Raw genomic sequence first — 17,143 nt, forward strand, 5'->3', positions numbered from 1 at the left:
GGCGGTTTGGCTTTTTTTATTTGGTCTATCAGGACATTTTACAGCCATATGTCCCTTCTTTTTACATTGGAAACATTTACCCTCTTTGACATAATCTTCAAGTTGCTTGCGGGATAACTTCTTTCGGTAAAGAGGAGGTTTATCCCCATTTTTGTTCTTCTTTTCTTGTGGCTCGTTCCTTGATTGAGATCCTCCTTTGAACCTCTTCTTTTGGGATGGATCTCGATTTTCGTTCTTTGATTTGCCCACCATCCAAGGCACTTCAACTTGTAAGTCTTTGTCTTGTGCTTCTTCCAAAGTTTTAGGTCCCGCCATATAAACTGCCTGCATAATCCTAGGCCGCAATCCATTGACAAACTTACGCATTTCCAGTAGTAATGGAATAGGAGTATAAGTAAATTTCAATGAGACGGCTGAAAATTTATTTAGGTAAGTTGCCACATTCTCACCGACTTTTTGTTTCACCTCATCCCATTCCTTCTGGACATCTGCCTCGAAGTTTGCGGGAAGGAACTTCTTGTTGAACATGGTTTTGAAGTCGGTCCATGATGTAGGCTCAATCCCGTCTTGCACCACTTTTAGCCACCAATTCAAGGCGACATCTCTTAGATGCATACGGACCATGCGGAGTTTGGACTTTTCGGAGAGGTCCTCGCCTCCAAAGGTGGCATCAAACTTTTTGATGAAAGATAAGGCTTTCTTGGTGTCCCACTTTCCATAAAAGGCATCAAACTTGATGCTTTTCTCTCCCGGCTTGAAGTCCACTTTGCCGGTTGAAGGCTCCTTTGTCTTCCTCTCCCTTACCTAGCTCGAAGAAGCTGCATCTGATAAAACGGGCCTAGGGGTAGCTTCTCTATGTCCTCCACGAGTAGCAGAGCGGGTAGCTCTGAATCCTTCTCCGATCGTAACCCCTTTGCCTCGTAGATAGGCTTTGGCGGCTACCACTCCTCCAGCCTCAATGGCTTGGTCTTTGATAAAGTCTTCAAACATTTGAGCCCTTCTATGATCTTGTTCCTTCTTGGCTCTCCAAGCTAGAAACTCTTCATCTTGGAGAAACTGTCTTAACTGCTTAAAATCTCGATACTCTACTGATGTCATGGCCGTGGTTTCATGAGAAACAAATTGTCGGCTTGGGTTCCCATCTTGAGGTCCTATATTAGCCTCATAGTTGTTCCCTTTGTCACCAATTTGGTCCTCTCACCAATCTTGAATAGTGTATCACATACAATCGAGAACCAAGGTGCCAACGGGGATTTTCCACAAAAGAAAGCTAGAGCATTTATGGTTTGGCCTGAAAGATGGCCACACAACATGGCACCATGGGATTTTTATCAATAAAGTGACTTAAAAGTCGGTGTGTTCACATATTATTAAAGTCGTGTTGGACATATGATATTTTGGGCATGACAGGTGGACAAAAGGAGGCGCCTAGATGAAACTTGGGCATCAAGCCAAGAAAAACATAAAAGTTGATATTTTTGGCTAAAACTTGGAGTACAAGCCAAGAAAAGCTTTATATTGATATACTTGGGCAAGTTCAGCTAATTTTGGGCCAACCCGGTTATTTTTGGCAAAAGGGAAAAAGCACTGCTATTTTCGAGCTGGTCGACTCCTTTGAAAGCAGGAGGAAGCATGCGCATGAGGAGAGGATGGCGGGCAGCAGATAAAAACGTTTTCCTCTCTCTCGTCCTCTCTAGAGCAACTGGCCATACAGTGGGAAGCAGTTCAGCTTCTCTCTTCCCCTTGTGCTGGCCGTACCATGGACATCGGGGCTGGACAGCCTTCTCCTCCCTCTAGCGCAAACTGTACAACAGTTGCGCAACACCTCCTTTCTCTTTTCAGCCGGCTATACAGTGGTGCAGCAATCGGTTTTTGCCTCTCTCTACAGGCTGTACAGTGGTACAGCAGCGGGGCACCCTTTTTCTCTCTTTAGCATAGGCCGTACAGTGGTACGGCACCTGGGCCACTGCTTCTCCTCTCAGATTCGCTGGCCGTACAGTGGTACAGCAACCAGCAGGATCTTCTCTCTCTTGCGCAGGCCATACAACGGCAGATTCTTCTCTCACCGCCCCCTCCTGTCCATCGGTTCATGGGCTTTTTGGAGACATCAAGGACTGATTTGAGAGCTCCTCTAGCGCAGATTTGAGGCTTCGTTCTGAGGGTTGTTTTGGCACAGAGTTCGGTGTTGGGTTGGACACCGCACCGGGCTATTGATTCGTATTGGCTCTTGGAACGGTTTGTGCTTTGATTCCTGTGCAAGTGTTTGCTGAGGAAGCTTGTGGAAAATCCGGTGCAGTATGGCACCCACACCTTGGTTTGATTGTAACCCGTTTGACAGAATAAAGCAGTTCCTACGGGGGGCCGGCCGTTCCGGCTCAGTGTTGTGTTCCCTTTAAGCATTGTTTATGGTTATTTCCGCTATGTTTTCATACCTTTGTTGACATCTGAAGTGACTGTCCATTACATCCGAGTTTCCGTCCGGTTTCACCCTTTGTAGGGGCCTTGATCTCCCTGGCTCTATCACCCCAAGATATATTTCTTCAAGAGAAATCCTTGCTCTGCTACCACTGTAAGCCCAACGGAGCGTGCAATGACAAATACAACCACATGTCCAAGAGATAAAGATAGAAAGAAAGAAAGAAAGTTTTATTAACATCTACGGAAGACCCCAAGGGCCTATGAGACCATAAGTAATACAATGGTACCATGGATATACTGAGCCATGGAAAATTGAAAGAAAGAGTAAAATGAAAACATCTGACAGTACATGTAATCAACAAGTGAGATATGTTGTGATCAGCTAATGATAATACCCGCCTCGGCCAGAACCGATCTGATGGTGGAGTGACTGTCATGCCTCTGTGATGGGAGCGTGTCATGTCGGCGGAGAACCTCACGAATCTCTTTGTGTGGTGGAGGGACCTGATGCTCTGGGTTGGGGACATCTGGCTCACAGAATGGATCTCTCTCGCTAAGAACTCCTCTGGGGCGTGGAGCTCGAGCGTGGGTACGGGTGGTGGGCTCTGATGTCGTAGTAGAGAAACTGTTGTGGGCATTGGATTCCAATGTGGATGTGTGTACCACAAAGAAATCTCCGATGGCTCTCTGTGAGGTGTCCTGACGGAGCCGGGGCTGTCTCTCAACATGCTACCTCCGCACTACATCCCTGTGTCGTTTGAGGGAAGAGAAAGAGGGGAATAGGGGTTTTGCACAGTACACCACACTAAGTGGGAAACAGGTCCTGCCCCTTTCAGGAATTTATTTCGGGAGCAATCCACAGGCTTTTCCAAGCAAGGGTCAATACAACAAATGAAACGGCTGGCTCTTGTACCCGTATCTGAATTTGGATCGTGGATCTCGAATTATGTAATACTACAGATGCACAGTGGATCTGCTATAGGATATTTCAATGGTATCAGGCTTATGCAGTTGCGGACAACTACCTTATAAGACGGAGGGGATGTCACCAATTTGGTTCTCTCACCAGTCTTGAACAGTGTTTCACACACTGTCAGGAACCAAGGTGTGAATGGGGATTTTCCACAAATGAAAGCTAGAGCACTTTTTGGCATGGTTTGGCCTGAAAGATGCCCACACAGCATGGCACCATGGGATTTTTACCAATAAAGTGACTTATAAGTCGGTGTGTTCACATATTATTGAAGACGGGCTTGACATATGATATATTTTTTTTTTTCAAAAAGAGACTTCTATTAAGTATGAAAAAGACATACAACAATCACAGCTGTAAGCCAAAAAAGAATAGAATCACCCCAATATGTAAGGTGATTTCAACCATTGAGGAGCATCATGATGCCATGAAAGACCTGTAAGACTAGAGGAAAAGAAGATGCCATGGTCCCACTCTAGCATAAATATCACGCGCTTTGCCTGCGTAGAACGAGAGGACCCCTGAATACCAGCCCAAGTAGCCATAAGAGTATGGATGATATCACCCCATATAGTACTAATGCACTGAGACCCAAAAATCTGGAGACACTCAATAGCCTCCATGCATCTAGCTCTCCAGATCTACCATGCTGTAATACTGGCAACAATCTCCCAACTGGTGTCAATCCTCTGTCTAGGGGGTGTATAATCAGAGTGAGTGACATCCTGTAATAAACCATGCTGGGCAATACCTCTACGAATGAAAATAGCAGAATCTCTACCACTGCCCTCATAAAAGAGCTGCGGACCGGACTGGGAGAGCCAAGCAACTGCCCCCCAATTCACATGCATGGCTCGTCCACTCAATTTGCCCATAAGTTGGGCTATAGAACCCCAAATCTGCTCTGTAGTGCTGCATCCCCATAAACAATGTTGTACAGTCTTAGAATCTGCCGCACACCTAGGGCAGGAAGGTGCTACACCAAAAACCTATCTCCACTGATTGGTGGGGAGACCACCACATAAGAATAACCAAAAGAAATGAGAGATCTGACTCCTTCTGTATGAGTGCCAAAGTCTATGCCAATATCTACGTTGTATCATTGGAGAAATATCATCACTCTCCAAATGAGGCCTGAGAGAAGGGATCCTATGCATCTATCGAGTGAGGAGAAGCCTGGCATTCCGAACAGTGAAACTGAAAAAAGGAAGGCTTTTCAAAGGATCGAAAGTATCAATCCACTCCCACTCTCCTAGATCCCACTGAAGATATCTGATAGGACTGCCACCATATAACCACAAACACCAAGAGCCATTAGTCACTATCTAAGGAGAAGGGTCAATGAACCAATGCTTCCCCGGATGACCAACAATCCTCACTGGACTAAGCCTAGTATCTAAGATCATCTCCTCCATACTACATCTCCTCAATCTCCCTCCAGGCATGATAGAGTAAATGATGCAATGTGTAGCCTCCTGGCCCGGGAGAGCAATGACCTACAGAGGTATGCCTATACTCGAAAAAACTCCCTGCCAACTCGGATGATAGTCTCCGTGAAAGGTCCCAAAGAGCCACTCATGCGGAATAGCTACATCAATCTGATCAATACGAATGCAAGAGCCCCTAAGATGCTGAATGGATGCAGCTCTCCGATCCACCGGAATACTCTTAGAGGTCTTCCAAGCAAGAACTGTGTATGCACATCTCTCCCATCCTGACCACTGCATATAACGAGATGCACCAAGTGGCCGATCGGCCTCATCCCTGATGAGCTCATTCCACATAATAGGTTGTCGGTCAGCCTCATCCAAAGACCTAGGAAGCCTTTGTCACAAAAAAGATCTCATGCTTCTCCATGCTCTGGCAATGGCTACAATAAGAGGGGAAGATGGTGCCCTGATATCAGCCTCTGTGAACAAAAATCGTGTGTTGGGCAACCAGTCTCTCCCGATCCAAGGTGTACATCCAGAAATCTGAGACAAGAAAAAATCCTTCCAAGGCTCAGTGCCTAGTAGGAAACCTCTGACCACAAGTTGGTAGAGCAACGCCCTGCACTGAACATCCGGATTGATAATATTCAAGCCCCCCTCTCGTTTGGGCTGAATAACTGTGAGCCAAGCTACCCTGGCACGAGTGTCTGAGGTGCCATACAAACCCGACAAGAGAAAATTGCGGATCAATCTCCGCAATTGACCAATACACGCACGAGAGAAGCACCAACAAGAGGCAATAAACCAAGGTGAGGCAAGCAATACCTGATTAGCCACCAAAGTTCTGGAAGCTAAATCTAATCTCCTGGAGCTCCAATGAAGGAGCTTCTTCTAGATACTCATAAGTACCGGAGCAAACTACTGTGCAGGAGAAATATCAATCCCAACCTGGCATCCCAAATATCTAGCAGTGCATCCTCTACTGATCCAAGTAAAACCAAGCTCTGCACCCCAAGCAACTCTCGGTGAATCACTAACCCAAAAACCAACAGATTTGTGCCAATTAATGAGTGCCCCTGCTACAAAACAGAACTCCTCTAGTGCTACCCGGAAGGAACATAAGCATATATGTGAAGCCTCCAAGAACATGGCTACGAAGAGGCAACCTCAATCCAGAAATACCAGCAATGGAGCGGAGAAAGATGCTCATGGCCTCTGCAACTATGATATATAATAATGGGGCTAAAGGGCAACCTTGCCGTACTGAGCGAGAAATCTGAAACCGCTCTCCTCTATCACCACAAGCGAGCACTCTACTGTGGGCATCACGATACATGCATGAAACTCCCTTGATCCATCTCTAAGAGAAGCCCATATGGCTAAGAGTATCCTCAAGGAAGTCCCAATGCACTCTATCATAGGCCTTCTCAAAATCGAGGAGCAAAATGGCTAAGGGTTGATTGCTCGCTTTAGTCCATTCGATGGCCTCCCAAAACAAGAAAATGTTATCAAAGATGCTCGTGCCCTGTAAGAATCCATTCTAAGTATCATGAATGACATCCTGCAAAATTGGCTGCAATCTGATGCTCACTGCCTTAGCACGAATCTTATATGCAATCCCAAGTAAGGTGATAGAACCTGTATCCCACATCTCCTAGAGAGCCGATGTGATCTCAACCCCAATCTCATCCCAAAAAGTAATGAAAAAAAAAGGGGAGAGGCCATCCTCCCTTGGACACTTACCATGAGATAAGGCATGAAGAGCATGAACGAACTCCTGCATAGAAAAAGGGGCATCCAGAGCAGCACACATCTCCTCAGTGTGATCAAATGTGGCAATGCATTCCAAACCTTCCTCTATGCCCTGTGTCTCAAATCAGAGTGCAGCTCAGCACTAAGAAGCTAGCGATAGAAATCAGTGGCAATCTGTCTAACCATAAGAGAATCTCAGTGAAGAGTGCCATGTGAATCCTGCAACTGCCTGACACTATCTCTGACATGAGATGGGCCATGAGGCAAAGAAATGTTTGTTGCATCTGCCACCCATATGTGTCCAAAAGGATTCCTGGGCATGGAAACAGTACTCTGCACGTTGCTCAAGAGAGTGATGAAGTTTTGCCCTAACAATACATAAAGAATCTGCAACCCATTGAGCATGAGGATGTTTCTCATGCTCTTTTTGTAAGGCAGCCAATCTACGTCTAATAGCCCTTTCTAAATCCAAGGCCTCTTGCCTCTTAGACAGGTCACAAGGTACATGTGTGATAAAAGTCACTAATATCACAAAGGGCATAGGCCAGGCTTTGAGAGGCCTGTGAGAAATCATGCGATCTCCAAATATCAAGCGTACGACGTGATAGCTCTAAATCTGAAAACAAATGATCAGGGATGCGTACATGGGGTGCTGATCCATGGCAATTTGGTTCTCTAATACATAAAACCACTGGGCAATGATCCGATTTAGAGGTGCCTGTAGCAATAAAAGTATGCCCCCCTCTGTCAAGCACCCAATCATCCACATAAAATCTGTCTGACCAGTTCAGCTATTTTTGGGCCAACCCGGTTATTTTTGGCAAAAGGGGAAAAGCACTGCTGTTTTCGGGCTGGTCAACTCCTTTACAAGAAGGAGGAAGCATGCGCATGAGGAGAGGATGGCAGGCAATAGCTAAAAACGTTTTCTTCTCTCTCTTCCTCTCTAGAGGAACTGGCCGTACAGTGGGCAGCAGTTTAGCTTCTCTCTCTTCCCCTTGCGCTAGTCGTACCATGGACAGCGGGGCAGGATAGCCTTCTCCTCCCTCTGGCGCAAACTGTACAGCAGCTGGGCAACACCTCCTTTCTCTTTTCAGCCGGCTGTACAGTGGTACAGCAATCGGTTTTTGCCTCTCTCTACAAGCTGTGTAGTGGTACAGCAATGGGACACCCTTTTTGTCTCTCTCTAGCACAGGCCGTACAGTGGTATGGCACCTGGGCTGCTGCTTCTCCTCTCAGATTCGTTGGCCGTATAGTGGTACAGCAACCAGCAGGTGGTTCTCTCTCTTGCGCGGGCCATACAATGGCAAATTCTTCTCTCCCTTCACCGCCCCCTCCTGGCCATCGGTTCATGGGCTGTTTTGGAGACATTAAGGACTGATTTGAGAGCTCCTCTGGGGCAGATTTGAGGGTCCGTTCTTAGGGTTGTTTTGGCACAGAGTTCGGTGTTGGGTGGGACACTGCACCGGGCTATTGATTCGTATTGGCTCTTGGAACGGTTTGTGCTTTGATTCCTGTGCAAGTGTTTGCTGAGGAAGCTTGTGGAAAATCCGGTGCAGTATGGCACCCACACCTTGGTTTGATTGTAACCCGTTTGTCGGAATAAAGCAGTTCCTACGGGGGGCCGGCCGTTCCAGCTCAGTGTTTGTGTTCCCTTTAAGCATTGTTTATGGTTATTTCTACTATGCTTTCATATCTTTGTTGACATCTGAAGTGACTGTCCATTGCATCCGAGTTTCCGTCCAGTTTCACCCTTTGTAGAGCCCTTGATCTCCCTCTGCTCTTGACATGGCTCTGTCACCCCAAGAAGGAATTCTTCAAGAGAAATCCTTGCTCTGCTACCATTGTAAGCCCAACGGAGCGTGTAGTGACAGATACAACCACATGTCCAAGAGATAAAGATAGAAAGAAAGAAAGAAATAAAGAAAGTTATATTAACGTCTACGAAAGAGCCCAAGGGCCTATGAGACCATAAGTAATACAATGGTACCATGGATATACTAAGCCATGGAAAATTGAAAGAAAGGGTAGAATGAAAACATCTAACAGTACATGTAATCAACAGATGATCCTGTGTAAAGTGAGATATGTTGTGATCAGCTAATGACAATACCCGCCTCGGCCAGAACCGATCTGATGGTGGAGTGAATGTCAAGCCTCTATGATGGGAGCGTGTCATGTCGGCGGAGAACCTCATGAATCTCTCTGTGTGTGGTGGAGGGACCTGATGCTCTGGGTCGGGGACGTCTGTCCCATAGAATGGATCAAGCTCTCTCACTAAGAACTCCTCTGGGGTATGGAGCTGGAGCATGGGTACTGGTGGTGGGCTCTGATGTCGTAGTAGAGAAACTATTGTGGGCAATGGATTCTGATGTGGATGTGTGTACCACAAAGAAATCTGCGATGGCTCTCTGTGAGGTGTCCTGACAGAGCCGGGATTGTTTCTCGGCATGCTACCTCAACACTACATCCCTGTGTTGTCTGAGGGAAGAGAGAGAGGGGAATAGGGGTTTTGCACAGTACACTACACTAAGTGGGAAACAAGCCCGCCCCTTTCAAGAATTTATTTCAGGAGCAATCCACGGGCTTTTCCAAGCAAGGACCAATACAACAAATGAATACAATATCAAACAAATATGTTGATGAGACGAGGTCGGGGGCACAAGATCTGTGATGCCGAGCACACCACAAGGATGACCCACAAGAGTCTCACACCGGGCTAGTACCAATGTCCAAGGTATGAATCAAATCCTGAACCTCACAGATATCCAAGGGAACTTCAATGCCCAATCTGGAAAAATAACCTCAAAAATGTAAAGGTGGAAGATATGTGGCCCTGAATGGCAGTTCCTCTTTGGTGAGGTTTTAGGAGGAACTGGCAGCAGCTCTCACAGGACGGCAGCAAAACAAGCGCTGCACAAGGGGGCTGCCTTGCTGACGATGCTGGCTACTGCAGTCAAGGCTGCTTTGCTGGCGGCGCTAGCTGAGCAACAAGAAGGGGTGGCAGCTAGCAGCGCAGGGCTCTGTTTACAGGGCGGCATAGGCACAGCAATGGCACAGGTGCAGTAAACGCAACAACGATGCAAGAGGGCAGCGGCGGCAACGCTCCCAGGGCGGCGTAGCAAGGCAGCGGCGCAGCGCTCAAAGGCAATAGGCGACGTAACACTCAGGGGCAGCTGGTGGATGCATTGCAGGGCGGTGGAAGAGCTGGCGAAGTTTTTGACGGCGGCGAAGTTTTAATGAAGATGATATTGACGATCTCTCTCCAGAGTTGATCTCACCAAGTTGTTGTGCATCAACAAGAGGAATACAAGCTTCTTTTATACTTGAAGGGAGTCCCTGCTTTTTGTTAAACATTGCTTTTGCTTTGCTTTTCTCCTTTTATTATTTTAATAATAATCAAATAAGGCCCAAAGTTCTTGATTTATGCTTTTCTAGCTTCAGGGCCTTGCTTTTTGGCCTTGGAGTTACTTTTTTGGAAAAGCGGGTTTTAGCTTTTTGATCCAGCTCAATGTCGTCTTTCCAATGGTGCCCTTGACTCACGGTCAACACAGTTTGACTTTTTGCTTTTTCTTGTTTTTTGACCAAGACGGGTGCTTTTTCTTTTATGAACCCTGTTTCCATGTGTCCGGCATGAGTTCCATCATGTGAAAAGAGCTCCGAGGGCCAAATAGTTACACAAGTCCAACCCAAGCCATTATAATCTATGTTCTTCTCTGTTTGTCAATCATGATTCAAATTTCAATGTTATGCTAATTGATCAATATATTGCTTAGTTTGCTGATTTACATCAAATTGGTATCAAAGCAATGGCATTCTCTTTCTCTGCTTGATCCTAGGTAGATAATTCTCTGTCATAATTATCTCTTCCTTTTGCCTTAGCTTACTCGTAATTTTTTCAAAGCTGCAAGTCATGAATTTCTTAGCAAGGACCATTCTCATGTATTGGAAGAGCATGTGGGGACAGAGGCAAGCTGCTAAAAATTCCCCTTGGGAATCCCTGCTTTGGAAAATTTCCTGGTAAACATGTACATTTGATATTAACAACAAACATAATTACCACCTGCAAAACCCACAAGGAACACCACATCACTTCCACAAATAGGTTTGTGTACACATGCGTCCACAAGGCTGACCACGCGTCCCCGCCAGTCCCATGGACAAAACATGCAAATAAATCTAGGCATTGTTCAGGCAAAACAAACAATGTCACACAAATAAACTAAATCTCAAAAACACACATATGAATGCATGATGCATGTAACTTGGATAATCACCCTTCTACATTTATTGTACTTATGGTCATTCCGCCTGCAATCTTGGTACCCAATGTGCAAATGGTCGGACTCCTCACAAGCACCACGTGTACACATGTACATGGCCAAAAACAGGTACCGTGGATATTGCCTCGCCCTTCTTCAGGACCCAATAACCACCTTAGCACCATCCAAAACCCCTTCAGGTAGGTATCTGCACCAAAGTACAAGATAGCAATCCCCATAGGGACATTCTGTACTCTCTTTGCTCGACAAAGTTTGATTATTTTGTCTTCCTTGCTTGGGGAAGTTTCTTTCTCTCCTCCTACCTCCATTAACCTATTGTGTTTTTTGCTTGATGTGGCAATCCTCTCATTAAGCTTTTCTTTGTCACAATAATACGAAGGTCTTCTACTTTGCATTGCATTGTTGCTAAATGGCATGAAATTTCCGCTTTCTTTATAGTTATAAGTTTGATTAAACCTTTTTTGTTGTTGTCCTTGATGCTGAAATAAAGAGTTCTCAACTTGGATTTGCATTGATCGACCAAAAGCATTTTTGAAATTACCCCCTTTGGACATTTGACCCACATTTTATACTTCTTAACTCCCCCTGAACCCTTGGGATTCAGCTTTTTTGAGCTTAACTTCTCTTGACAAGAAATGCCTAAAGGTTATTCAAAAAAGGGAGTGTTCTCATGAACCATCAGAGCCTTAGGCAAATTGTGATAAATGGAAGATAGAACTTTAAGCACAATGCTCACTGGATCCACATCAAGGACTTTCTCTAATTCAAGTCTTCACACACCTCTTTGAGGTTTGTTATCACAAATTCCTAATTTCTCAAAGTATTTTAGACTTGATTATCTTGATTATTCCAAGACATGTTTGGCATGTAGATCCTAATTATAGCAAGATGTATGGGACCTTAAGCTGAGCTCATATGTCATTTTGAGATCTTGGGCTTGGCTCATGGACTTGGTTCATGAAGAGATCTTTGGGCTTGGCCCACCATTTGGGCTTGACCCCCTATGTTATTAATCATGTACACTACAGTGTACATGAAAGGCTCCTTGGGATATTCGACTCCTTCCAAGCTCCCTTCCAGGCTGATTGTCAACTTCTAGGGCTGGTGCAGCACTTCCAAGTGAGACTCTTGATATCCAACACACTTTGGCACACTTTCATGTGAGGGAAAGCTAAAAGCAAGATGTTTTAGGGTTTTCAGGGCTGGAAAAGTTGATTTATAGGTTTACCAAGGTTGTGCGAGTGTTGTACGGCTTTATATGGACTGTACAAACACCGCACAAACATGCACGGATTGTACGGACATCGGTAAAACATGTATGGGCAAATGCGAAAACAATATTTGGTGGTTGCTGAAGATAAAACAAGGTGAAAATGAGTTAAAAAAACTTAAAACTGCATAAATTTGTTAGGCTTACAAGGTGATTTGAGGGTTGGTTTGCCTGCCATATAGCTTTGAGCAAAGGTACAAGTGTTTAGTTCACATGTGAAGAAACCTATTGCAAAGAAAGCAACTGATTGGATTGGTAGTATATCTTTAGGTTGAGCAAGAGGGCTACGTGTGGTGTTCTAGGTGATTGCACGGCAATTGGAAGAGTTCCGGATGATTTTGGGAGAACGCAGTTTCACAAAACTACCTAAGCTGAGGTTTCGAGGGAATTTCCAAAGCGGGTTCCAAGGGGAATTTGCCAAAGCGGATGTTTTCATGGGAATTCGCCAATGCAAGGGTTCACAAGCTGAAAGCAGGGCACACAGCATAGGGTGAAAACCCACGGTGCCAATATTTTGTTTGATTTGTTTTCATATTTGTGTACTTCAAGAATTAGGTGCAGATCCATAGTGAACCTCAAGCACACGTGATCTTGTACTTGAAAGCAGACTCCTTTTAGTAATAAAATACCTTAAGAGGGGGGTGTGGTCCATCATTCCGACCCCTCCGACCCCTAATGTGGTGCACAATTTTATTTTTAGTTATTTGTGGTTGTGTTGTGATTAGTGTTTAATCTTGTTTATTGTTAATTAATTCCTTGTTACATGCCTACCATGTTACATTTCTATCAAAGACAATTTCCCTTTGTGGAAAATGATTTGGGGCCTAGAATCATTAACTATATACCTGATGTAATGCGGTGGACATTTAACAAGGAAACAATTAGTAAAGAAGAATAAATACTAATCTCACCACAACCACAATAACCTGAAAATAAATAGTGCATTACACTAGGGGCTGAAATGATGGGCCGACCTCCCCCCCCTCTTCCCCCCTTAAGGTATTTTATTACCAAAAGGACAATAACATTGCTTAAGGCATCGAGCAGTATGGTGATATCCCAATTTGCCTTCCTTCCGGTGAGAAAAGACATGTCAAAGATGCTTTGACAATTCCAAAATTAGCAAGAAACAAACTTTTTTTGGGCTGTATTGCACTTCAAAATCTAAGAGTTGAATTTACAAAGACATGTGCCTCATAAAGAACATGAAGAGAAACTTCAAGGTTGTTAATGTGGTCACTCAAGTTCTAATGCACATTGAGCATTTTTCAGCCACAGCCTTAATGCAAGGTTGTTAATGCATGGTCACTCAAGTTCTAATGCACATTGAGCATTTTTCAGCCACAGCCTTAATGAAACAAGTACTTTGCAAAGAGACATGCAAGAGAGGGGATGGGGGTGGCGGAGTGGGGGAGAGGGTATGTTTGCATGATCATTCAAGTTCTTGTTGTTTACGCAATCTAAACATCAACCACTTTTGTTGCATGTGACTTACTTGAGCCGGCCCTAAGCATACTCATTAGGAACACTAATGCAATAGCAACGATTAGACAGCAAAGCGAAGAGAGAGGAACTGTATTTTCAGTATATTGTTATGGTACAAAAAGATGTATATGTATGTACAACTTCCATGGCCTTTGGCCTTCCAAAAGTGGACTCAAAACTGATCTAAAGGACTGACTTTGACCTGCCCCACCGAGGGGATCAGATGATTTATGAATGAACTGTGGCTTGCTATTTATAGGCTCCTAAAGATCCCCTACAACAAACCGACTGCTGTCGACCAACAGAAATAAGCACAAAATTTGTCTGTTTGATGCTCATGACCTGGCCGATTGGTGGGCCGCCTTTGAGGACTTCATCTTTACCTGACAGAGCCTGTTATGTACACTAAATTGCTGCCTAATCAGGGATTAGCTAGGAGACTGCCCATGTCCACGTGTGTGCACCTGACATTCCCTCCTGCTAAACTTGATGATGTTGTCATCCTTCCTCCCTGGACTGCTGACTCTGTACTTTGACAGCTCGACTTCTAACACTTTGACTGAAAACTTGTTACTCCTTTTATTCCACTCCAAGTCTCGTTTGAGAACTGTGCATCTGTTCCACTTTGTCCCCATGCCAGACACAACTATGGTCACCTGCTGAGAATGATCATGCATGATGCTCCACCTTTGAAACTGATCTGAGAGCCAATGGTATGCTCCTTTGAGCACACAACTCCTAGGGAATTCTTTCCTCTATCTTTGCTTGCTGCCAACCACCTCAAAAATGAATGCGACCCTCACTGCATTCTTCCATGGAACTGTGCACCTTTCTTGGGACAGCTGAGTGCTTAGATGGGTGAGCCTGAATGCTCTGATACCCATGTTGCATGCGCGGAAGCCTTGGCTTACTTGATCCAGCCCTAAGCCTACTAATTAGGAACACTAATACAATAGCAATGATTAGACAGCAGAGACGAGAGGTGAACTGCATTTTCAGTATATTGATATGGTACAGAAAGATGTATATGTCTGTACAACTTCTAGTACAAAAAGATGTATATGCCTGGCATTCAAGAGTGGACTGAAAACTGATCTAAAGGACTGACCACGAACTGTCTTTGACCTGCCCCATGGTGGGGATTAGATGATCTATGAATGAACTCTAGCTTGCCATTTATAGGGTCTTGAAGATCCCCTACAACAAACTGACTGCTGTCAGCAGGCAGAAATAAGCACAAATCTTCATATAATATCATTAAATACTGCAGACTTTGTCTGTTTGATGCTCATGACCTGGCCAACTGGTGGGCTGCCTTTGGAGACTTCATTTTTACCTGGCAGAGCCTGTTATGTACTGTAAACTGCTGCCTAATCAGGGATTAGCTAGGACACTAGCCATATCCACATGTGTGCTTGTGACAGCTTTCCCAAGGCATACCTAACAATCAGTTGTGCCCTGCCAAGAATTGATGGTCCATTCTGCTGCTCACTCAGAAAACAATTGTCCCCTGGCCCCCTAGTTTCCTGAGGCCCAATATGGTTTGGCTGCGAGAGGAAGCATCTTTTCACATATCACAGTGAGGCTGGCTGAGTTGGTGCTCCTAAATCATCAAAACGTCAGTCAACCTCGCCACCTACCAGAACTCATCAAGTCTCAATACTGGCAATGCCCCTCCTTAATCCACACACATGCAGTTTTACAAGGACCTTTTTTCTTTGCAAATTCAGCAACTAGGGCACCTATGGAGGCATATGTCGCATACCATGGGCTAGATCGTATCCTTTAAGAGGAAAGACAAGGTTTTGTACAGACCTACATCATGTATCACCCGCAACAAACGCTAGCTTTGTGAAATAAGAGAGACACACACAGAAGAACATTACCACTTTAGATGTGTTGATCTACTATTGAGTAAGTTTCTTCACTACCCAGACCAGGTTTGCACGGACCTGTTCCTCCTACACAAGAGAAGGCAAAAGACCACGGACCAGTCACATACACTCAGGACCTCTTTCTCTCAAACTGTGGGGCCAACCATCGGACAATGAACCAGGTACAGAAACTGCCAAATACCCTCAATATGCAGCTTGTAACCACCCTCTAAAGATAGGACACAACAAAATAACCTGTTTTTTATCAGAAGGATCTTATTACCTGTTGACATCTAGAAGCTTTAATTGCCATGCTCACCTGAAATGTTGATGTACTTTTAACTTCACATAACTAACACTACTTTTAAAATCGCTAGCCATCTCATATTTCTTTTGTCACAACTCAGTATGATTGTGTTTATTGAGTTCTTATTTGTATACGACAGAAATTAAGAAGTGCATCCATCTCTCTCTCTCTCTCTCTCTCTCTCTCTCTCTCTCTCTCTCATTGGAAAGAAAGAAAGTGGGCAGTCTACCGGGAAGAGCCCTCACAGAGGATTTTCGTGAGTCTAAACCAAAACCCAAAGTAAAACAAACACAAAATCCACACCCAGATAATTGTTTTTATGCTTGGCATCGTAGATCTACTAGCTGATTAGTAGGATGTTTTTCTTTTGCCAGACCACAGATTCAGCTAAAGACAGACATGCTCTTTACAATATGTATTGTGTATCATAGGTCATTTTGGCTTTCAACAGATGTTTCTCTCTCTCTCTCTCTCTCTCTCTCTCTCTCTCTCTCTCTCTCTCCACGAGGGGGTGGACTGCCTGGAGATACTAATATGCAGATTACGTGACACGCACCAGTAGAGAAGAGACACATGATATAGACAGAAGAAGATGCCAAGTGTCGAATCGGAGAGGAATTTGTACCACACAGAAGTGTCATTGAGTATAAGAATCAGGGAAACGTAGTAGCAGAACAGAATGAAAGTACTTGAGGCGTACGCCATCCGAAAAACACCAGAGACAGAACAGACGCCGCATGCAAGGAGGGTCACCATGAGAGGTGATAATAAATCTATGTATTTGAAGAGAATTTGCAAACCTCGGTACAGAAGGCTGCGAAGGCGGACTTGCCGAGGTCTTCTTGGAGGGCGTAGTTAATCTCCGCCTCCCGCTCGCAGAGAAGGGCGGCGATGGCGTCCAGCTGCTGCAGGCGCCACTGTAACGGCCGCGTGCGACCGCTCTTAAAGGCCTCACGCGCTTGCGTGTTCAGGGAGGCTGCCCACAACCCCTGTTCTCCCATCCTCGCTGTTTGCAGGTTGCAAATGTTGGCTGCTACTCTTCTCTTTCGTATGGAAAGCTCTTCGCCCGTGGGGTGGCAGCCTTATCGAAGATCTTTAAAAATGAAGCTGATTGACAGCCCTCCTACCGATCTTACGTTGGCCCGACGTTTCCTATTGGGTGCCCAATTTTGGGTGGTGTTAATTAATTAGTATGCAGAGGGACCTTATGCTAGAGTGAATAACGTTAGGTTTAAAGCATACTTTAAAGGGTATCTCCATGTGCAACAAGTGGATGCCCTAGAATTTTCTGGGGTTGGGTTTTGGAAACATTTAAGGTTTGCCTTATGGTTTGATGTGGCTAGGTTTTCATGGC

The 17,143-nt window shown here is 44.9% G+C and overlaps 1 protein-coding gene across 1 annotated transcript in view; it reads right to left on the bottom strand.

The window, feature by feature from the left end:
- The window catches only part of LOC147620641 (aldehyde dehydrogenase family 3 member H1-like), a 115,785-nt gene extending 98,856 nt beyond the window's left edge, over positions 1-16,929 (bottom strand). Inside the window, exon 1 of the mRNA XM_086824900.1 lies at positions 16,590-16,929. Within this exon, the coding sequence (XP_086681026.1) occupies positions 16,590-16,790 (201 nt within the window). The 5' untranslated portion in view covers positions 16,791-16,929. The remainder of the gene's footprint in view (positions 1-16,589) is intronic.
- Positions 16,930-17,143: the final 214 nt, after the last annotated feature.

This window comes from Cibotium barometz, chromosome 31 (assembly GCF_041138505.1).
Source record: "Cibotium barometz isolate CiBa-2024 chromosome 31, ASM4113850v1, whole genome shotgun sequence".
Lineage (NCBI taxonomy): Eukaryota > Viridiplantae > Streptophyta > Polypodiopsida > Cyatheales > Cibotiaceae > Cibotium > Cibotium barometz.